The following is a 24,819-nucleotide window of genomic DNA, read 5'->3' on the forward strand; positions in this document are numbered from 1 at the left end:
TTGGTTCATAGGAATTTTATGTGTGGTCACTGAACAGTAGTAGCACCAAAACTCATTGATGATGTACCAACTTGTTGATATTAAGTGTTTACTCAGTTACTTTAAAATTTCAAAGTTTACACTGAGAGTAAGTAAGTATCACTTAGATCTAGGAAAAAGTGTTTGATTACACCTTAGATGATTGCCTTAAAACTTCTGTTCATAGATATTGTGTTAATTAACTTTGCTGACCTCTTGAATGCAAAACCATAAAGTGATATACAGTATATTGTATACAGTACAGTATGATACATTACTTCCAGAAGTACTCTTTTGTTAATCAACCTACTTCTATTTGTTCCATAAAGATTGCCTTGTATAATATATCTACCTTACATGGGAGAGCCAGATTATGGAGTGAAATATTGCAGGAAGTTGCATCGCACTCAACAAGAAAGGACTCCACCTAATGTAAAACATACTAAATTACATAACTCTTTATGATCTATTCCATACTTAATGACAGATTTTCATATGTTGATCAAAATTTATTTACTAACAGTACTGTGTATTGTACTACAAGAATTGTACATTCGATCAAAAACCTATCTGTACTTGGGGGGGGGGATTGATGAATTTCAGATTGAACACAGTGACCCGAGTCTTCTTAGGATTGCCAAAATCCTTCATCCATTGTCATATTGTCTTCACACAATTTTGTAAAGATAGCTTTCTGATCGACTGTACGTTCCCATAAATGGTTTAACTGTGTGTAATGTTACTCCTAATTTGCTTCACTAGTAAAATATAGACAGTGAGTGTAAGTTAGATACAAGTAATTACTGTTCTCATTTGTTTTGTGAAGTTGTAGTTTTAGATAAAAAAATTTCAAAAACATTTATACCATAATGTAAAACCCAAAGTCTAAATAAACCAGGTCTACCGACATGCATGGGCGAAGCTTATTATGTCATGTCATTGGCCGAGGTGGATATTCTTGCCAAATTTCCTGATTTTCTCATCCCCTAGTTCACTATCTTTCAGTTAGCCACTTGAAATTTTCATGTAATCATTATTATTATGATATTCCTATCCTTATTAAAAATTTATTATTATTAACAATTATCTTCTTCCTCTCTTTCTTCTTATTTATTCTCTTATGATTTTGCTGCCAGTATCAGTGTAAAAGCAATTAAGTAATCATAAGCATATGGGCTAGCTATTTATGAGGGGGGGGGATACAAGAACTAAACAAAATAGTTAAAGAAATTAATAAAACTGTTAATGATTATCATTCTCTCTCCCAAAGCTATTACAGTAAACCAGTGAATACATGTATAAATGTGTAAAAGTTTTCAATTAATCAATATGGCCACAAGATATATTACAGATGACAAGGCTATACAACAGTTTCAAGCCGAAAGTTAGACTTTCGGGAATTTAATTCTGCCAACAGCTCTCAAGTATTGCCCTTCCTCCTGTTTCACCCTATATATTTACTGCATGCACAATAAAATCAACCTTTTTTTCTCTCTTTCATCACTTGGAAATCGATGAAATCTCAAACTTTTATCATGTAGTCTGTTATTTGATATGCATCCAAATACAGAGCATTTATCATGCATTGCCATAGACCTTCACATCACGACGACCAGCTGGTAACTGAGCTCCCACCCCAGACCACCCCCCGGGCTGCCGGCCAGATGATGTCATGCATGATGAAGGATGAACTTGGTATAATTATACTTAAGTAAAACCTTGAACGATTATTATGATTGATTATGAAGCAAATTAAGTTCTTTTTGGTTTATAATTACACCATATTGTTTACTCTTGCAAAATTTTTTAGTGTATTTTGACAACAGAGAAGTTTACAGTTAATAGACCTTCACAATGAAACAAATGTTTTGTCTTTAAATGAGTAAGTAATTACTTCAAACTTTTATACCTAGTACAGTATAAAAAAAAAGCAAAAGAACATGTAATTAATAAAATATTGTATCACACTCTGGCATAAATGACATTATCCTTTTATAAAGGCATTTTTAACACTCTAAAAGTCTAAACCTAGAGTTAATTGTAGATTATATCAGCTGTCTATTTCTGGTACTTGTTGTACAGTACTGTAGTGGAGTCCACAAGTGCAGGTGATTAAAGTCAGTTCCAGACATGTGAGACTAAGACTGAGCCTTTCATTCAAGTTTCAAAATCTTATTAAGGTGTTTGTGTAAGCTGTCACTGTACAATAGCAACACAGCAGATACTGTATTAATTATAAACTGGTGACACATTCTAAAAACATAACATTTGATCACTATTGTAGCTGATTTATGTAATAAGTTTATTATTTTTCAAACTGATCAGATCATCGTGTTTCATACATACTTTTTTTTATCATCGAGAGGACTCAGCTTAGTACATGTTTAACACTTATCTCAAAATATCCAAAGCCTTTGAATAACATTATTTATTTGGCAATTGGATATTGATAAAACACAATAAACCTGTAGGAAGTGATTTTATTCACTTGTGATACAACTGTTCTCAAGTATTTTCTGTATTGTTGGGCTGGTTTGACCATAGCCATACCTGACCAAGGCTGGCAGTCAACAGGAAGGGTTGGGACGGGTGCGAGGACAATGAGTGCACTACACGACTGCCTGTGTGCTCCAGTCTGCAGACCATCAAACACCATCAACATTCCACTGATTGAACATTGTTCATAGTGGACAGATGGTAGTGGAGGAAACATGACTAAGAGACTGAGCTTTATTGCTGACATTTCATCACTAAACGTCGGGAATAAAGCTCCATCTCTTAGTCGTGTTATCACACTACCAATCCACTGATTAATTTTTTTAACTACAGTATTCCTATTTTATATACTATACAGTACACTTGGAATACATTTAAATATTGAAATTATAATTAACCTGGGTATGGGATTGTCACAAAAATATTAACTAGGTGTTTATTCCTTCATGGCTCAATTTGGAAAAAAGAAAACTCATATTGAATACAGTACAACTACAGTATCTTCTCGATTTAACGAACTAATTCGAGCCACCCCTTTCCGTCAAATCAAAATTCCATTATTTTCGGCATCCAGTGTGCCGCCGGCAAGACTGTGGGCTCGTAACACTTGTCTTGCCCGCGGTGCCCACCGTTTCTGTGTGGATGTCGGTCACACTAGAATATCCCGTTATAGTACATCCTTCTTTCCTCTCACACAGCCAAACTGTGGGATACTCTGCCTTCTTCTGTGTTTCCATACTCTTACGATCTGTCTCACCTCAAAAAGCCGGTCTTCCGGCATCTTTGTGGTGTAGATTAATACAGTCCTTTTCTCTTCTATTTTTAATTTCTTTTTACTTTTATATTTTTTGCCCCTTAGGCCCCATTGTGGGTCGATGATCTGTGCCCGGGTGGGCTATTCCCCGTTAAAAAAAAAGAAAGTATCGATGCGTGGTTTTTTTTTACATCCGCTCAGTCTGTGTCCTGCTACCACCTCGTGTGTTGTTCACTGCTACCTCTCGGTCAACTAACTACTGTGGTTAGACATCATGCTGAAAGTCTCTCAGAAGTCTCAGATAGGAATTGGTGTGGGGGAGAAAGTCAAGAGTGTAGGTATCAATCGGAAAAAAGTTTGGAAATAATAGATCTAAATTGAAAACAAACACCAAACCCTGTTGCTTAAGGTAAACCATGAATAATGTTTCTAATGGTTCTATCTACATATCATGAGTCTGAGGTGTCTCCATAGGTGTGAACATATAAACAGAATTGATCTCGATTTGGCAAACTAGTTCACTAAATTGAGCGAAAAATAATGGAAAAAATTCCTTCCGCTAAATCGAGAGTTCGTTATAATGTATTCCGTTAAACCGAGAGTATACTGTATAGTTAAGTTAAAATAAGTCTACAGAAACAGTAATAATGACAATAAGACTGTTTTCTCCCAGAATGCAAGCAGTGGCACCTTTTACAGTACAGTACTGTATATAAGTATACGATAGTGGGTTTTTGCAGTTAAACAAATTTATAAAAATTAATGTTACCTGTTAGTCAAAGAAGCTTGAACAAGATCCCAGCAGTAGACATAACCATCCTCTGAGCCGGACATCACATGAGTGTCTGAAGACGTGAAGCAACTCTCTACCTAATATAAAAGACATGAGTCCCAAGGTTAGAGATTTTATTTATAACACATATAGTATACTGTAAAGCCTTTCTAGTTCGTAAATTGACACTAAGTAAAACAGGATAGTTCGAGCTGATTTCACTTACAATCCAACATGTGTTTGGCTCACCAAAATATGTTACAGTTCGCAATAAAATAATTTTACGAAAAAAAAAAGCCGTTTGTCAACCCGAAATCTCCTGACTTATTAACCTGAGTTTTGCCACATGAGGTCAAGACATACTTTTTTTTTTCAAATTTCATACAAAGGTACTTCCAGAATAGCACAAAAACGCCCCCCCCCCCATAAAATAAAATAAATAAATAAATAAATAAAATCCTTTGAGATATTTTGGCCAACAAATTACTTTTCTCTCAGATTTGGAATTTAAATGTCAAGGAACAGCATCACCATAGATATAAAATTGCAAGTTGTGAGGACAGTATACGCTTTTTTTTGTCATCATTAAACACTCATTTTCTTTGTTAGAGAATAACTGTATCTCAACATTCATGATGTTCAAAATATCATTATTAATGCTATTACCGATACCCAAAAGCAGGAACTCATTTGTAAGAAATGAAGTTGCTTGGAACACATCTCCACTAGAACATTGTTACAATGATCTCACACAGTGCCCTGTTTACACGGAACCCATCCTGAGTGCTATATGAGGTATCCCTGCACTGTATTCAGTTTATATTTTCTCACAAACGATATATCATACTGGTACATTTAATTATATTGTAATGCCATCTACACAGTACTGTACTGGACACAAAATTTACTGAGCAATACAGCATTGCTTTTGTTAATTATCCGTTCACTATTATCACTTACATTTAAAAAAGATATAATGTCTTCATATACCTTGTATTCTTTACTCAAGTGGCCAGTATACTGAGACAGCAGCTCCCCAGTTTCTCGGTCCATAAGGCGGACTGAAGACCCCATGGTGGACGTGAGCACACACTGGCCGTCACCACTAAATGATGCACATGTCACACTTTCTGGTTTACAAGAAATATACAGTACAAAGAAAAGGTTATACTACTGTATTCATATACTATACCATAGTGAATTACAGTGATGTATGTCCTACATACTGCTGCTATGTGAGGTATGTCCTACATACTGCTGCTATGTGAGGTATGTCCTATATACTGCTGCTATGTGATGTATGTCCTACATACTGCTGCTATGTGAGGTATGTCCTACATACTGCTGCTATGTGATGTATATCCTACATACTGCAATGTGTTGTATGCCCTAAATACAGCTCATAAAACTACTGCTGCTGCTGCTATGCCAGTTAATTTATTGAGTAGTGTAAAAGTTTTATGAGGTAATAGAGAGAGAAGGGAGGCAGCAGTAGATGAGCCAGGACTGTGTACACAAACACCTCACACTAGGGCATACCTAATCAAATCTAACTTATCATAGGCTCACATGATATAGCAGAACCTAACCTAACATTACCAATCATAATTTAAAATATGAATAACTCTACTAATTCTGTTATTCCAACTTACTGATGTAATCCAGAAAAACAAAATTTCACAGCAAAATTCATCTCTGAACAAAGAAACGTTTTTTAAATCTAAACCAAAGGTAAATCTTCCAATTTTTCATGTATAAGTTTTATTGTAAAAATCAATAAAAAAATTTCAAGAAAAAAATCAAATCTTACCTCCAACACAGTTTGACACTAACTGACCGTTGCGCAAGTCATATATACGAGTGTAACAGTCTAGTGAAGCTGTCAGTATTTCATGAGCCGATACACCAACTGTCATTATGGCATCTTTTGCTTCATCTAACACCTGAAAATAAAATTATCCCTCTTAGGATGATGGCTTAAGCTAATACCCTTAAGAACAATATCACTGAAGAAGTTATAATCCTTAAGGGGTTCAAGCATCACCCCTTAAAGGTTTAAGTTATAATCCATAAGGGGTTCAAGCATCACCCCTTAAAGGTTTAAGTTATAATCCATAAGGGGTTCAAGCATCACCCCTTAAAGGTTTAAGTTATTATCCTTAAGGGGTTCAAGCATCACCCCCTTAAAGGATAATAAGTTATAATCCTTAAGGGGTTCAAGCATCACCCCTTTAAAGGATAGGTTATAATCCATAAGGGGTTCAAGCATCACCCCCTTAAAGGTTTAAGTTATAATCCATAAGGGGTTTTTATTATTATCCTTAGGGTTCAAGCATCACCTTAAAATAATAAGTTATAATCATAAGGGAGTTCAAGCATCACCCCCTTAAAAGATGAGTTATAATCTTAAGGGTTCAAGCATCTTGTAAAGGATGAGTTATAATCCTTGGGGGGTTCAGCCTCACCTTTAAAGGATAATAAGTTATAATCCGCAAGGGGTTCAAGCATCACCCTTAAAGGATAATAAGTTACCAATCGCCAAGGGTTCAGCCTCCTTGCCAAGGATAGGTTATAATCCTTAGGGGTTCAAGCATCACCCTTGCAAGGATAATAAGTTATAATCATAGGGGTTTAACATCTACATAAGGATAATAGTTATAATCCTTAGGGGTTCAGCTTATCACCCCTTAAGGATAATAAGTTATATAATCCTTAGAGTTTCAGCTTATCGCCCTTTAAGGATAATAAGTTATAATCCTTAAGGGGTTCAAGCATCTTATAAGGATAGGTTATAATCATGAGGGTTTAAACATCATAAGGATAATAAGTTATAATCCTTAAGGAGGTTCAACTTATCACCCCTTAAGGATAAGTTGCATAATCCTTAAAAGGGTTCAAGCTTATCTTATAAGGATAAAGTTATAATCCTAAAGGGTTCAACATCACCCCCTTAAGGATAATAGGGTTATAATCCTTGGGGTTCAAACATCTTCCCTTAAGGATAGGTTATAATCCTTAAGGGGTTCCAACTATCTTATAAGGATAGGTTATAATCCTTAAGGGGTTCACTCATCACCCCTGAAAGGATAGGTTATAATCCTTAAGGGGTTCAAGCATCACCCCTTAAAGGATAAGTTATAATCCTAAAAGGGTTCAAGCATCACCCCCTTAAAGGATAATAAGTTATAATCCTTAAGGGGTTCAAGCATCGCCCCTTAAAGGATAATAAGTTATAATCCTTAAGGGGTTCAAGCATCACCCCTTAAAGGATAGGTTATAATCCTTAAGGGGTTCAAGCATCACCCCCTTAAAGGATAATAAGTTATAATCCTTAAGGGGTTCAAGCATCACCCCTTAAAGGATAAGTTATAATCTTTAAGGGTTCCAAGCATAAGCCCCCTTAAAAGGATAAGTTATAATCTTTAAGGGGTTCAAGCATACTTATAAGGATAAGTTATAATCCTAAAGGGGTTCAACATCACCCCTTAAAGGATAGTTATAATCCTAAAAGGGGTTCAAGCATCACCTTAAGGATAGTTATAATCCTAAAAAGGGGTTCAAGCATCACCCTTAAGGATAAATTATAATCCTAAAAGGGGTTCAAGCATCACCCCTTAAAGGATAAGTTATAATCCTAAGGGTTCAGAAAGCATCGCCCTTAAAGGATAAGTTATAATCTTTAAGGGGGGTTCAAGCATAAGCCCTTAAAGGATAGTTACTCAATCTTTAAGGGGTTCAAGCATCACCAGGATAGTTATAATCTAAAGGGGTTCAAGCATCACCTTAAAGGATAAGTTATAATCTAAAAAGAGTTCAAGCATCGCACTTAAAGGATAAGTTATATTCTAAAGAGTTCAAGCATCACCCTTAAAGGATAAAGTTATAATCCTAAAAGGGGTTCAAGCATCACCCCTTAAGGATAAGTTATAATCCTAAAGGGTTCAAGCATCACCCCTTAAAGGATAGGTTATAACCCTAAAAGGGGTTCAAGCATCGCCCTTAAAGGATAAAGTTTTTAATCCTAAAAGGGGGTTCAAGCATCACCCCTTAAAGGATAAGTTATAATCTTTAAGGGGTTCAAGCATCACCCCCTTAAAGGATAAGTTATAATCCTAAAGGGGTTCAAGCATCACCCCTTAAAGGATAAGTTATAATCCTAAAGGGGTTCAAGCATCACCCCCTTAAAGGATAAGTTATAATCCTAAAGGGGTTCAAGCATCACCCCTTAAAGGATAAGTTATAATCCTAAAGGGGTTCAAGCATCACCCCCTTAAAGGATAAGTTATAATCTAAAGGGGTTTCTTAAAGGATAAGTTATAATCTAAAGGGGTTCAAGCATCGCCCCTTAAAGGATAAGTTATAATCCTAAAGGGGTTCAAGCATCACCCCTTAAAGGATAAGTTATAATCCTAAAGGGGTTCAAGCATCACCCCTTAAAGGATAAGTTATAATCTTTAAGGGGTTCAAGCATCACCCCCTTAAAGGATAAGTTATAATCCTAAAGGGGTTCAAGCATCACCCCCTTAAAGGATAAGTTATAATCCTAAAGGGGTTCAAGCATCACCCCTTAAAGGATAATAAGTTATAATCTTTAAGGGGTTCAAGCATCACCCCCTTAAAGGATAATAAATTATACAGTGATATCTCTGTTAGCCGGAACAATTGGTGCAAAGCACTTCTGGGAATGAGAGATTTCCGGGTAACGAGACGATTCTCTCAAAGCTGGAAAAAATACCCCATCCCCGGAATTTTCCGGATATCGGGAAAATTTTCTTGGAATTTTAAAGAAAATGTGCCCCTCAGAAAATTTTTCCTTAAGTCGGAATTTTCAGGGAAAATTCTGGCTTTGGGAACAATTTTCCAAGAAAATTTCAATTCCGGCTATCAGAGAGTTCTGGGTTTGAGGGATTCTGGCTAACGGAAATATTTCTGTAATCCTTATGGGGTTTAACCATTACCCCCTTAAAGGATTAAAGTCTCAAGCTTGTAGTGTTCATGTCATAAGTGTTATTGTAGTGGTGACATGAAGAACCTCCTCATACAATTTAGTATCCATAATGCATTGACATGAAGTGAAGTTAATTAGTGGTAAATAATAGTCATGGTACAGATGTGGGAAGGGTGTTATCCAGTGTGACTCTCACTACCAAACATGACAGGTTTTCTCTGGGTACTGTACTCCAGTTTCCTCCTGTACCAACACTGGGCCTCATACATCATCACAAAGTAACAAAGAACAGATTGACAGCTAGTAAACTGATAAATAAATATATTTAGATGTAACTAATGTCGAGTTATTAATGTCCTATCATCACATAATGGAAGATTTTCGTTCGGGAACAACATAAACTGCCTCAAACATCACTTGAATTTGTCAGTCAGGTCAGAGTAACAGACCACATTTTACTCTTGGGTATATTCTAGCCTATGACAGTTGTTACCCAATTTTACTCTGATATCATTATTTACAATCAGCTTGTTTAATGCAAAACAAATTATTAACACCTCACCACTTGTCAGTTTACTAGCTGTTTGGGCAGTTGGTCTGTCTGTTTTCTGTTACTCTATGACCTTTACTGTCCATTGTTTGTACAAGAGGAAACCTGCCACATTTGGTAGTGTCACACTGGATAACATCTGAACCCAAGACACATTATTGACAAATACATGACTACTGTAAGGTTGTGTAAAGTAAAATGTACCAAGACAAAAACTCTGCCCACCTGAATAGGCTCTTTGTTGCGGCTACGAAGATCCCATATTCTAACAGTACCATCAACAGAGCCTGATAATATTACTGTGGACTCCTCGTTGAAGGCAACACAGTTCACTCTGGCAGCATGACCCCGAAACTTCCTCAGGGCTTCTCCTGTACTAACATTCCACATCATCACAGATTTGTCTAAACTGCAGGAACCTATAAGCCTGAAGTATAAGAAATTGTGATGAGTCTAACCTTACACAAAAGAGTAAAAAATATACAGTAATCACTTCTTCTAAATTAATTTTGGCTACTTAGAACATTATTTTAGAGTAGTTTAATAGAAAAGGTGGTAAAATAAACTGTTTTACTTGAAAACAAATGACCTGTTTCGATAAACATCCTATTAAAGAAACACATTTGTTCTATTCATAAAAGAAGTGGATGAAATACCAAAAGTTTTATACATACCGGGTAGTCCAAAATATCTCTTGGAGGATAAAGTATTTTAAGAAGCAGGTTCCCTCGATCAAAATACGCGAGACAACATTTATGATGAGGTGAGGAATAACACATACACTCACACAAGAGGTAACAGAAACACTTAACTGTGGTGGCCATTATTAGGTGAATTAGTTGTTAGGAGAGTCTGATAATACCGTGTACAGCAGAACTTAAAAAATGGGAGTGACTGAGACCAGCCATTTCCAAGTTTTGGAATATACCAAGTGATGTGTATAAACTGTAATTACTGAAAACTGAAGAAAACATAATAGACAAAATGAAAAAAGTATATACAGTACAAGAACTTATTTACCTTAGTGAAGCAATTTCCAAATTTGGGATAAAGGTATTTTCTGAGTTTTAGAATTTATGGTTCAAGCCAAAAATCATTAAAAATTTAAGTTTTCTAAACTTTACAATTCCACATTTCATATGTTTTCTTATACAGGTACATGTATCAAACATCACACAAGGTTCCTGGTTAACATAACTATGGTATACAGTATAAGGACTTGGTGTTTAATTAAGGTCAAATTCTAAGAAGTGAAACTTAATAGCAAGCATTAAGAGAACAAATATTAGTGTATTTCTTGTGGGATTCTACATTGTTTACATACACAAACTGGATGAAGAAAAAGTAGTAACAGTGGTTATGTGTGAGATGGTGGTGGTTAAATGGCAACTACTGTACAGTATTTTATTTTAGTTGATGATACTACATTAAGAAGCCCCCCTCTCTCCTCATCTCTTCGACGAAAGCGTGAATTTCCTAGTAAATGTTCTTTATTTAAAACTTTTTCCACTTATATCTTGAAAGTTAATGTTTTCAAGCAGTTTTATCTTTACATACATTAAGTTCAGCATTAAAATGAGCCAGAACTGGGTATCCTTAGCAGTTACCGTGTATTACGGTATATAAAACTCACATTTTTGTCTGAAAAATGGCAAAAAAAAAAAAAAAATCCCACGTCCTATAATCATGTGAAGCTGAGGTCTTCCGTAAGCTAATGAATCCCCCAGTTGCTGTCTCCAATAGGCTAAATTTGACCAAATCCAACTCCAGAATTAAAATTATATTATTGCTTACTTAAGCACATCATTATTATTATTTTTTAATTAATTAAAAAATAATTATTGTAAATATAACTACTGTTCAAAGGATGATAAGCAGAGACGATTAGCATTTGTATGGCAGACACCCAACTCTTCTGAGGTAGCTAAGCAGTACCAACCATTTCTGAACACTTACAAGCATTACAATCTATCATTGTCACATCTGCAACATTTATTTTTAAATCTACAAATACCTAACACACAAATGATGATTTACTACTGATAATTTTCATTTCACACTTGCATCTGTCAACATCGCTGGCAGCATTGTAGCCAGGTTAGGCTCGTCACTGTAACCACCGGGCTACTGAGCTAAGCCGTGAGGCGTTATGGTTGTTTTTCAACTCGTATTTTTAGGTAGATATACATAACTTTCTCCATTTATTTTTACTCAGTTACATGCACACACCATCCTACATGCATATTTTGAAAAGAGTAAAAAAAGTAATTGTCCTAAGGGCAAACAAATAAAGGGAATATACATTTCTTTGCACACGAGTTAGCTGCCTCAGTGGAGGAGCAGAAGGATGGCCCAGTGTGAAGGGAGAAGGGAGCATTGCTAGGGAATAGGCTGAGGTAGTGTCCTTGCTGATCTCCATTGTTATGAAGTCGGGAGTAAGTACAGTATATGCAAATGGCAACTGTATTAAAATTTCATTTGGCTTTTATTTACTGGTATTATTTTTATTTAGTCCTCACATTTACTGGTACTGTACAGTATATGTTATTTTAAGAAAACTATGGCTACAGGAGGAAAATATACACAAAAGTTTTTGTCCTAAATACTCCCTGCTAAAACAGGGGGTGCATCTTATATGTTGTAAAATCTTGTACAGTATACAGTATACTCTCGATTTAACGGAATCTGATATAACAATATCTCGATTTAGCAGAAGAATTTTTTCGTTACTTTTTGCTCGATTTAGTAAACTAGTTCGCTAAATAAAGATTAATTCTGTTAATATGCTCACACCTACAGAGACATCTTAAACACATGATGTGTACATAGAAACATTATTCATTGCTTACCTAAACTAGGGGTTTGGTGTTTGTTTTAAATTTTTTCTATTACAGTATTTCCAAACTTTTTCAAATTGACAGCTAGCACTCTTCTGACTTTCTCCCCCACACCACTTCCTTTCCAAGAGACTTTCAGCATGATGTCTAAGCACAGTAGTTAGTTGAACAAGAGGTAGCAGTGAACAACACACACGGTGGCAGCAGGTCAGACTGAGCGGATGTAAACAAATCTCACGCGCCAAGCGGTGAAATTTAAAGGAATCACGCGAAAATAATGGAAATTCAATTTAGGAGAAAGGGGTGACTCAAATTAGTTCGTTAAATCGAGAAAATACTGTACAGGGTATAAGAATTTATTTGCGATATAACAAGATCAATCGAACATTACGTTTAAGCCAATGAGTTGCAAGGGAGGGGGGGTTGTATTGTCAACTATAAAATAAACGACTATTGGTAAACATTCTTAACCCCAATATATATATATATATATATATATATATATATATATATATATATATATATATATATATATATATATATATATATATATATATATATATATATATATATATATATATATATATATATATATATATATATATATATATATATATATATATATATATATATATATATATATATATATATATATATATATATATATATATATAATATTGTATACAAATTTTCATCTATACTCCACTTACGAGTTATCACTGGAGCCACGAGCATCTAGAACTTCATAGCCAGCCAGCATAGGTATGGAGCAGAGTGCCACGGTGGGGGTTCCAGAGTTTGATGGACTTGTTCGGAGCCGCACGTCATACAGTATTCACCGTCTACTGCAATTCAAGATACATCATAGAGGTTGTGATGCAGAAGAAGATGAATGAAGAAACACTGTATTTCATCAGTCATTCCCTTCTTATATTTCTATCTTTTACACTTCTTTAATCCTCAATAAAATTTATATCTATTTCCCTCTCCAATGGATTACATGCATCTCTCTCACCAGGTGCCTTAAGTCTCACAAGATGTTAAAATATACTCACGGAGAAAACACAGTTACCTGTATCCTGCTATGGAAAAAATTATTAAATACATAGTAGAGAATACAGAGTAGCAAAAGGCTACTGAAAACAATTGCATATGTATAAGCTTTTATTAGAACATTTGGAATGGTTTTCAATTATATACCCCCACAATGAAAATAAGATGAACATCACTATAACAAATGGTTAACCCCTTCACTACAGGGATGCCACTTTTAAGTTTTACTTGACTAATGCCAGACAATTTTATTCACCCAGAAGGGGTCCCATGGAAAGAGGTTCAACAGATGGTCAAATGGATTAAACTGGTGGTTAAACTGATAATCAAATGGAGAGATAATCATATGTTTCAACAGATGGTCAAACAGGCACACCAATGAAACCTAATTTTCTTATACCCTCAAACTTGGTTGAACTAATAATTATCCCCAACTTGTGTGATACAAAGTAAGAAAAACTTCAACAGTACTTCTATGTTTGATAACTACAATGTTTTCATCTTAGGTTAGTATAGCTGATGAGATGATTCATTTAAATTAACTTTATTTTTAGTTACTGTCATCTCACACACCCTTAACCCAGACTGTGCAGCCCGCACATTTTTAGGCAAGGTGCCGGGCAAGTATTTTTTTGGTGTCCATGTGCCTGGCATTTGCCCGGTGGACAAGCTAATATTTTGGAGGAAAATGTCTAAACGGTAAATCGTCAGGTGTTGCACGACTCCACCTCACTGTACATGTTTAACCAGGGTGGGTCTTTCAATGAACAGCTTGTCATCAATGTAGCAGAATTAGTTAACTATGTCAGGTGCAGGTAATTTATTTCTACATAAAGCCTCTGGTCAGTATGTATCAAGTTGTCACCATTTCAAAGAAACCACAAAGCTGAGAGGCTGCAGACGTGAAGCGAGAGGAGTTATGATCTCACATGAAAAGTGTTACTGCCACTGACACCAGATTATAGGGGAGTGGTAGTTGTAGTTAGGGCAGGACAGGTGATTACAGGTGCTGCCTCCACCTTTCCACACACCCTACAGGTGTTAGGTGAGGTGACAGGAGTTACGACATCACATGACAAGTGTTGCCACCACTGACACCATTTGGATGGACATTCATGATCTATGAGCTGATACACACAATAAATTTGAATGTTTAAGTGTTTACTTAACTTTTCCTTTAAAAAATCTGGGCAAGCAAATTTGTTCAAAAAAGTTATGGCAAGTAAATTTCAGAAGTCACTTGCCTGGGACAATAAATGTGGATACGGTAACCTGCACAGCCTGCCTGAACCCCTTCAATATGATGACTACAACAGCATCTCAAATATTTCATTGTACTTAAATGGTGAGGTCATTGTATGTAAAGGTTTATAACATTATACTCAATGTATTAAATTAAGTTTTTGTACCCAATAGGTGTGGGTTAAAGTGACCAAGCTGAGTAAAACACTCTTAACGTACAGCACAGTACTGTACTTATAAAACAAACGAAAAAAAGGGAAGCTTATTTTACATTTCCACAACACCAAGAAGAACCTTACCACTGTAATTGCAAGTTTTAACCCTTTAGGAGGCTGGGGTTTCTCTCATTTGAATAAAATTATTTGGCATTAGCCAGGATAAGATATCTAAGGGCTCCACTGCCCTCTGAAGCAGATATCTGCAACCTTTATATAGTAATCATCCACAATACAAATAAGAACTCAGTAATTGGCCACAGCCATCACTCAGTGTAAATATGCAATATGCATTAAACTAAAATTTTTTAAATTAAATCAATATGAAGTTGGTCATTAACAAATACAGACCTAAACCATATATTCAGACAAGTACTGTACTGGTGTCACAAAAAAAATGTAAGTAAAAATATGTACAATGGAAGTGATTACCAAAACTCATGATTCAAATTTAGTAAAAGCTGTTTCCACAAGTTCCTTTGTGTGAGTGCTAGAGAGTTTTGAGCAGTACAGTATTTTTTTTACATACATCAGCTGGCAACACATTGAAAACACTATGAAATATATTTGTTTCAGTGTTATCTGACACTCTTCAAAAAAGCCCAACAATGACTTTGATGTTTTGTGAGTGTGTTTCAAGACATTAACCTGCGGGTCCAGGAGCTACAACATGTATCACCAAGACTTCCCTCCTCAATATATGGCTGACAATGACTGACCTCGTCTGCTTAAAAAGAAAAGAATTTAAAACAAATGAAAACAAAGTTTTCTTATTCTAAGTTTCAGAATAATAATCTGCAAATCCCAACTGTAATCGTTACAAGCACTTTATGTAATTTGTGTGTGTGTGTGTGTGTTTGTTGTCAGCTGCCAGGTACAGTATAATGATTCCTGGTCTTACAAAGAGTATCAGATTAGGTGTTTGCAACAACAAGTATTCAAACAGCCTTATCTTACCTATCAACTCAGCAGGCTGTTCATCATATATTTTGGATGCCGTCATTCTGGTCGAAAATATGAATTTTCGGGCCACATGCGGCCATAAATATGAGGGTTACGGGCCTCCTGCACTAAAAGGTTAACGAGATATACAGTATTAACAGAGTACCAAGAGCAACCTTACTACTGTTTTGTACCTGAGGATAAATGCAAATATCTCTCACTAATGTGTCTTAGGTTCAATTCCCAGCTAACGACAGATGTGGGATTGATCTTATGCAGTCTGACACTACCAAACATGTATGGTTTTCTCCGGGTACAATACTGTACTTTGGTTCCTCCTGTACTAGCACTGGACAACAAAGATCATAACAAAATAACAAGAACAGACTAACCTCTTATTGCCAGGGTTGGAAAAACATGATTTAAAAAAATAAATAAAATAAAATCGATTTATTTGATTTAAATTGGATTTTTTTTTATTTAAATCAATTTTTTTTATTTTTTACTAATTGCATTAAAATAGTATTTTTAAACCATAAAAACAGTATTTTCAACCAAAGCTTATTCAGGATAATAAACAGAAAATTGGCATTACGATTTTTATGCAGTAGATGTACCAATGGAATTTAACACAATAATATTCTTTTTGTAAAATAAAAGAAAACTGGTAACATATCTTACATTTGAGTGCACAAATCCAAACGTAATAATGAAATTTAACATAAATGCTCTTATAGGATTACAGTGTTTCAAAATTAACTTAACTTATTCAAGTCAAGAGAATAATATTCTCAATTTGTAAAAAATAATACTGGTAACAAGTTTATTTTCTTACATTTGTAGGATTATAGTGTATTAAGAATTACCAGTAATAACTTCAAGTCAACACAATATTCTCATTCTGTATACAAACAAAAATAGTTCAAAATATTTAAATTAGCTTAGTTGAAAATGGAAATGCTTATGTACTGTGACAAGCTTAGATGCCTTTCCTGTCCTAGGCGATTTCTTACCTTTGAGTGTACAAATTCATATGTGGGAAAAATTCTCTCAACCCCTGCTGATGAGGCAACAGCTGTAAATAATTGCCTAGGAACATCCATTACATTTTCTGTCATATCATTGGCAAAATACTGCCACTAAGCAAGGGGTGAAAGATTTTACAACATCTTTACCAAAATAGACCTCTTTAAATGGTGCACTTCTTCCATGGAAGGACATTAATGTTGAAAGGAAATGTGGAAGAGACTCAGACAACATACTGTTCTGCAATGTCCGCTGCTCAGGAGTCAGATGTCTGCCCTGATACCTTGGATCTATCACATTAGCTAGAAATGGGCAGGTTTCAATGCTACTTTGATTCTTTTTCAAAATTATCCATATCCTTCTTATCTGTTAAATACTCACATCAGTTTCAGTTTTACCCAGATTTCTACAGCATCACTTAATAGGGTATGTTCTCTCTGGACACAGTCCAATGCCACAGCAATAGCTAGTCTCTCTAAATAGTCTTCTGCAGTTCTTTTAATGCCTTATCATTAACTTCTCCTCAATTTTCTTATCAATGTCTTCACTATTTTCGTACACTTTGACAAGGGTCTCCCAGTTCAAATAAGATTCAATAGAATCTGTCACTGTGTTCCATCGTGTCTGATGGCATTACTAACATTGTTCCTCCTGCTCTTCTATACAAAGATCCTGGGATGTGATGATTTCTGAAGTACTTAATTAATTCAGTAATGTGCTCCTAATGTTCTTGATTTGCAGGTCTTGTAAAAGCAAATTTGGTGTGCAGAGCAACCATATGTTATAATGGCTTTATCTTGTCCGAATTCACTTCTCATTTTTGCCATATTAGCAGCATTACCTGTTACACAGCTTCTTACTGTGCATCCAAATTTGTCTTCACACTTTTTTGTAGCACATTCAGCTAATTTCAACAGATATTCAGCTGTGTCTTGATTCTGTGTCTATAGAGTCAACAAACTAAATACGGTTGTGCGCTGTTAAAGTTATACATACTATAGGCTCATTTTGGACAATACTCCATCCATCCATGCAAACTGTTTTCCCACTAAGTTCTTCTGAATAATTTTTAATCACTGAATCGTAGGCTTGATCCAAAAGAGACCCTCCAATTTGATGTCTATTAGGTGGAACATATCCTGGTCTTAGCATTTTAATCATCTTGATAAACTCTTCGTGCTCCACTGTTCGGAAGGGTGAATATGATCAAAGTTTCGCAAAACTGGAAAGAACAGACTATAGTACAGTACATAATTATGTAAATCCAAATAATGTTATTAGCCTGCTGCATTGCATATACTTTTCAATCATGTAGAATAAAAAGAGAAAACAGTTATTAGTAAAAAAATCATTTGATTTAAATCATAACAACCCTGCTTATTGGTAAACTGACAAGTGGTGAAATGAGAAATAAATCAAATACATGCAAATAAATAGCACCAAGAAGAAAGTTACCATTAAACCTGACAGCTCTGACAGCACCTTGTTTACACTCAATGACTCGCACCAGATGAGACGGAATGCTGTCTTGGGGAGCCATCACACCTTAACTTTTGTCTCCGACAACCCTGAAATTGAAATATTTATGCAACTTTATCTTTGTAAATAATACTGTACTGCCCCAACTACTGTCTTTATGTATATTGTACTTGTGCATCTTTACTTGGATTATACACAAGTTGTCATCTATCAAATACAGTACTACCATAATAAAAAAACATTTATTGTATATCCCTGATCATTAAATATTAACTTGTGACTTAAAACTTCCAGGTTATTGAAGCATGTGATACATTATATACTATTTCTTAAGCTGATATAAAATACTGCACAGGTTAGGTTAGGATAGGTTAGGCCAGTTCAGGTTTGGTTAGGATAGGTTCAGTCAGTTCAGGATAGGTTTGGTCAGTTCAGGTTAGGTTAAATTAGGTTAGGCCAGTTCAGGTTAGGTTACATTATGGTAGGTCAGGACAACAATAATAATTTACAGATAAATATAAATTTCATACTTTAATGAGACCTAACCATTCCTAACTTAATTTAACCCAATACAACAACAGGTTAACGAGCAACTTAAGAAAATTATTCTATAGAAGATAACTTCTTTGTTTAATTCAAGAAAATCAATATCATTCCAAAACAGGTGGAGGATTTTAAATTTTAGTAATACTGTACACTAATCTCTCCATTAGTCGGAATCTTTGATCCCAGACCTTTCTAAAAGGTGGATTTTTTTTTGAAGTATTCCGAGAAATTCTGGGAAAAATCTCACCATTCTGGGCATTTGAATGAAGTTCAGAGATTGCATCATGTTTCCAATGTGGAGACGCGTGCTGGGCACGTGGGTGGATAGACTCAGAGTGCTAGTGAACTATGACTGGCCATTACTGTCATGTGACTGCCCGGGAAGCCTATTTTTGGCTGATGTATCTCGCAACCTATCTCCTCAGTCTTGCATCATGACACTCAGTTCATTGTCTGCTGCCATTGTACAAGCTTCTGGCTTGCTCACTGCCATTTTTGCATAAGATCTGTGTTATGCAGTACAGTACAGTACAATACATTACTGTACTAGTACTGTATATAATCAGCCAAGAATACTGTTACATCAGTGTTAAGATGTAAAATGTGATTATAGTTACATACTGTGCATCCGAAAAGTGTGAAAGTATCATATGTACAATAGTGTACTGTGCTGTGCATAGCAGAGTGGACAGCATATGTTAGTGTAGAGGGTGAATGTACAATACAGTATATACCGTACATGCTACAGATGATACAGAACAAAGGCAGGCCATCCTGTATCATCATATCACCATTTGGCCCGCCTGCATCACAAGCTCAAGACAACAGCATCTGCTGGTGAGTACAGTATGTACAGTACAGTAGGAGTATATTTGGCTTATTTACAATATATTGTACATGTACAGTGGTGTTTGTGGCATCTCAAGGGGCACTCCTCAGTCGAGTGTCATTACTTGGAGCTGGCGGACGCTCGCCCCACAAGGGATCACAGCTCAAGATTAAAGGAGACGTAGGTCCAGAAAACTGTGAGGGGTAACTTTTTCGGAATGAGAGTTGTGAACTCTTGGAACAATCTACCAGAAAGTGTTTTGACGGCACCTAGTGTGAGCTCTTTCAAGACCAGACTTGACCAACACTGGAATAGGTTTAGGTACATTCAGGAGGTGGTGCATGCCCAGCACTTGCCAACAGTGCGTGACAGAGACGCGACTGATCACCCAAGCGGCTAACGAGCCAATCAGTGGTGAAGAGGATAAAAGTAAAAGTGTCTGCCTGTGTGAACTGCATAGTTTAGACTCTGGGAAAACTTTCACCAGTACTGTACCCAGAAATGTTCCATGGATGAGAAAATTCGTCTCCATACCCAGAACCACTCCGCATCAATTATCCAGCTAATGGAGAGATCATTGTATAATTTTAGCAATTTTTTCATCAAGTAACTCATATCCATTGACTTGTAACATCCTGGTGATGCCATTTGACTGTTTACACGAGAGTAAAACATATTTAGATAGTTAATATGAATGTTTGTCAGCAATTGTACCATACACATGAACAACTGTAGTGACAGTTGTAGTATCTTACATTATTTAATGGGAGAAGGAGAAGCCACATGCTGACTCTTACTCAGATAGTTTATTGTTGTTGTTGTCATACGTGCCAAACACATTCGTGATTACACAGGCCTAGACACACCCTAACTTTGGTAAGAAGTAACATAATATATAATGTATATATAATCAATAAAGGCAGAATATAAACAAACACATAAGTGGTTTATCATAGATAAGATGAAAAAAAAAACACCTATCTCACCTAGGATGGAAGTGCATTATTTGAAGTTAGGTTAGCTTTAATACTCTACATCACAGACTCGTGAAAAAAAGAGTGACAAAAATTTTTTTCTAAAGTTTAAGAAAACGTCCTTTGTTCTAGAATATATAAAAAAAAATATGTAAGAATTGCTACTTTTTTAGCTTTATTTTTCCAAGCATTTTGGGAGATGGTCTGTGGCCAAAGTCGTTGTCCACACACCACTGTTGGTATTTATTTGCTTGGTCACACACAAAGTTCATAAGTTCGACATCAAAAATGCCCAAAAGTAGTCCAATGGCATTGAATTTTCATCACACAGGAAAGAATCCTGTATTCCTGCGGGTGCACAGTCGAAAACTGGTATTTCAGGCGTAAAATTAGTGCAGTCCCTACAAGTGTCCTGTTGTGGCTGGCGTGCACATGGTCCCTTATGTCCACGTCCACCGTGGTATCCTCGAACTCGCTGAAGGGGTGGCTGCCAGGGTAAGGATAGGGAATGAGCACCAGTGTCTGTATCATTGTCCTGGGTATTTGTTAACTTTAGTCCTATAATTCTTTAAGATAAATCTGGCAACATATGTGAAATCTACAGAAAATTCTAAGACAATTTTTTTCTATGATATTTCCGTCGCAAATGCATAATAAAGAAGATAAGGCACTCTAAAGTTTTTGTTTGGAAATTAACCGTGACATATAGCCATTATCGGGTGATCCGCTGTCATCTTCAGAAATCCAGTTGCACATCTGCCGGACAGCGCTGCCCATGACCAATCACAATTAGCCATTTCAAAATTTATACCATCTGCTTCATTTCCGGCCAATCAAATTCATTTTTGCTTGAATTATCCACCGTCCACTATTGAAGATTTTCAGTTGCTGTACGACTGCTTTGTGTAACGGGTGTGATTTTCATTACTTTGACTTGTTAGGTTAGGTTGCATATTTTAGTGATGAAAAATACATTTTTCCTATGTATTTTGCTGTGTTTTGAATGAATTTGACCTTCAAAACTGGCGCAACTCACCCGCGTTTGAGTCCCCCCCCCAAAACCCACAGTTCCCACGGGGTTCCCCCATTATTGTTGGGGGTAAAGGGATAATAACTCAAAAATTTTGGATTTGCGCCACAGTTTTGAAGGTCAAACTCATTCAAAACACAGCAAAATACATAGGACAAATATATTTTTGAGTCGCTAGAAGATTATAGGACTAAAATTAACATTTACCCTGTCCTGACTCCTCACTGCTGGTTGCCTCAACAAACTCTACATCCCATTAGGACATTCAGTATTGTTATAATGTTATTGCTGCACTTCAACAACGAAGGTCTTTAATCGCGTAGCAAGGTTACTTATAACACTACTGGTATTCGGTAAAGGTTTACGAAACAGCTATCACTAGAAGGAAATGTGCGATTTGGTTGAAATTTTTGTACACACTATCAGCATGATATTAAACACAGAAATGGAAGTGGCAATACTTAGAACCTCGTAGAACCTGACCTAAAAAACCCAACCTATTAGGTCAGGTTCTATTAGGTTCTATGCATTATCATGTTCATTTATGAGTTTAATATTATGCTAATAGTGTGTACAAAATATTTAAACCAACGAAAGCAAGCAAAAGAACCAAGGAAACCCAACCTAACAATTGTCACTAACGAAAAAAATCTTAAACAACTTACCTTAATAATGAGGTTGATATACATTAGCAATGGCGAGGAGGAATTTGTGGATGTAGACAAGACGATGTAAAATACCAGAGATGATATAAAGAGAACAGAGAATCATTTAATAAGTAAACAAAAGAAGATAAACTGGTATATATGTAATTTTAAAGTTAATAAAGGTGTGTAATTATTTTATAAAAGGATCAGGAGTAATGGAACACAATTTATACAGTTGGAGAGGAAGGACCAATGGTGGCGGCAGGGAAATTATGAAAGGGACTGACTTACGGTAAGAAAATGATTTGGGCGTTTGAAACGTACCTAGAGACGTAATTTTAATGCCATAACATCAGTGTTTGCTGTGTTTTTACCCCATAAATTCCCTCATCCTTCATGCACTGCCCACTAACAAGGAATTTAAGATCGGAGGATAGAGTAAATGAAAAAATCCTAAAAATACTTTAAATTATAACAGAAAGTTGCCGTTAATCTTAATATACTTAAAATCATCAAAACAATAAGCATAGCAAAAATAAAGAAACTCAACAAACAACTTCAAGTGATAGCTGTTTCGTAAACCTTTACCCACTAATCTAACAACATTACAAAAATTATGAGCGATAAAACTCTTTAACTGGACATACAAACTATGCCCCCAAAAATGAAGGTCAAAGAGGAAAGTCACCCGAAGCACTTTTACTTTTATCCTCTTCGCCACTGATCGGCTTGTTAGCCGCTTGGGCGATCGGTCACGTCTCTGATTACTTTTCCTTTTCATTTATCTTCTTCACCAAAAGATTAGCTCGCAAGCCACCCGGGCGATCAGTCACATCTCTGTCATGCACTGTTGGCAAATACTGGGCATGCACCGGTTCCTGAATGTACCTGAACCCGCTCCAGTGTTGGTCAAGTTTTGTCTTGAAAGAGCTCACACTTGGTGCCGTCACAACACTCTCTGGTAGATTGTTCCAAGGGTTATAGTGGACATATGGTCTGACTAATTACCCAAATGTACCCAAATATAGCCGCAATGAAGTCAAATAATGGTCCTACATGAATAAATCAGACTGCTAATCACTTCTCGACGAGTATTTGGTGTCAGAAAGTCACAAAAAATTGGAAAACTTACTTTAATCTGAGTTAATCGATCGTGTGCATGTACCGACGGAGCGAGGAATTACCCAAATGTAGCCGCAATGAAGTCAAATGATGGTTGTACAAGCGTAATTCGGGCTGTGAATCACTTCTCAATTATTATTTGGTGTCATAAAGTAAAAAAAAATTGGTAAACTTAATTTAATCTGAGTTGTGTTGTGTTAGGTTAGGTTAGATTAGATTAGGTTAAGTTAGGTACATGCACTTGATCTATTAACTCAAGATTAAATTAAGTTTACCAATTTTTTGTGACTGCGTGACACCAAATACTAGTCGGGGTGAGGTGAGGTGAGGTGAGGTTAGGTTAGGTTAGGTTAGGTACATGCACTCGATCTATTAACTCAGATTAAATTAAGTTTACCAATTTTTTGTGACTTTGTGTCACCAAATACTAGTCGAGAAGTGATTGGCAGTCCGATTTATTCATCTAGGACCATTATTTGACTTCATTGCGACAACATTTGGGTAATTCCTCGCTCCGTCGGTACATGCACGCGATCTATTAACTCAAATTATAGTAAGTTTTCCAAATTTTGTGACTTTCTAACACCAAATACTAGTCGAGAATTGATTGGCAGTCCGATTTATTCATCTAGGACCATTATTTGACTTCATTCCGGCTATATTTGGCTACATTTGGGTACATTATGGTAATTAGTCGGACCCGTGGACATAGTCATAGATGTTATAGAGGAACGCCACCCAGGATTTAAGGGTTAACAGACCAAATGTGAAAAAAGACCTGGGTTACCTGGGTCACCTACGTGTGTATGTTGACAACGAAGGAGATAAAGTAGAAGCACGTGAATATACAGTACATTGGGCGTCGTTGTTTACTAGTTATCATCCCAATTTCCCAAACGTAAACAAACTCTATAGCTTTCTATAATGATCAAAATTACAGAATCTCTCTCTCTCTGATTGTTAATAAACTTAATTTAAAAGAAATTGTTCTATGAGTTATTAGAGGAGTGCGCAAAAATCGGTACAAAGATGGGTTTAAATTAAAGAAAAACCTGAGGTAAGTATGCGTTGAAACGTGTTGTAAATAGATATATTCAGCAATCGCATGCAAATAGCACATATAGTGTACATGTATGCTTTTTTACTTACTTTTATCCTCTTCACCACTGATCGGCTTGTTAGCCGCTTGGGCGATCGGTCTCGTCTCAGTTACGCACTGTTAGCAAGTGCTGGACATGCACCAGCTCCTGAACCTGCTCCAGTGTTGGTCAAGTCTGGTCTTGAAAGAGCTTGTGGGGTACGAGTTATTTGGGTTCACACTCAGGATGGGATGGAGAAA

General features: G+C 36.0%; 1 protein-coding gene across 1 annotated transcript; it reads right to left on the reverse strand.

Moving 5' to 3' along the window:
• LOC121856580 (WD repeat domain-containing protein 83-like) lies at positions 1 to 24,559 on the reverse strand. Its single transcript, XM_042352204.1, is given in 10 exon segments — positions 1 to 2,653; positions 4,038 to 4,138; positions 5,031 to 5,170; positions 5,851 to 5,983; positions 9,764 to 9,965; positions 13,086 to 13,127; positions 13,129 to 13,184; positions 13,186 to 13,220; positions 18,309 to 18,421; positions 24,268 to 24,559. Coding segments are annotated over 9 exon segments (924 nt in total). The 5' UTR covers positions 18,394 to 18,421; positions 24,268 to 24,559; the 3' UTR covers positions 1 to 2,523.
• Between the last annotated feature and the right edge of the window lie 260 nt (positions 24,560 to 24,819).

Source organism: Homarus americanus, unplaced genomic scaffold (assembly GCF_018991925.1).
Source record: "Homarus americanus isolate GMGI-L3 unplaced genomic scaffold, GMGI_Hamer_2.0 scaffold26591, whole genome shotgun sequence".
Classification (NCBI taxonomy): domain Eukaryota; kingdom Metazoa; phylum Arthropoda; class Malacostraca; order Decapoda; family Nephropidae; genus Homarus; species Homarus americanus.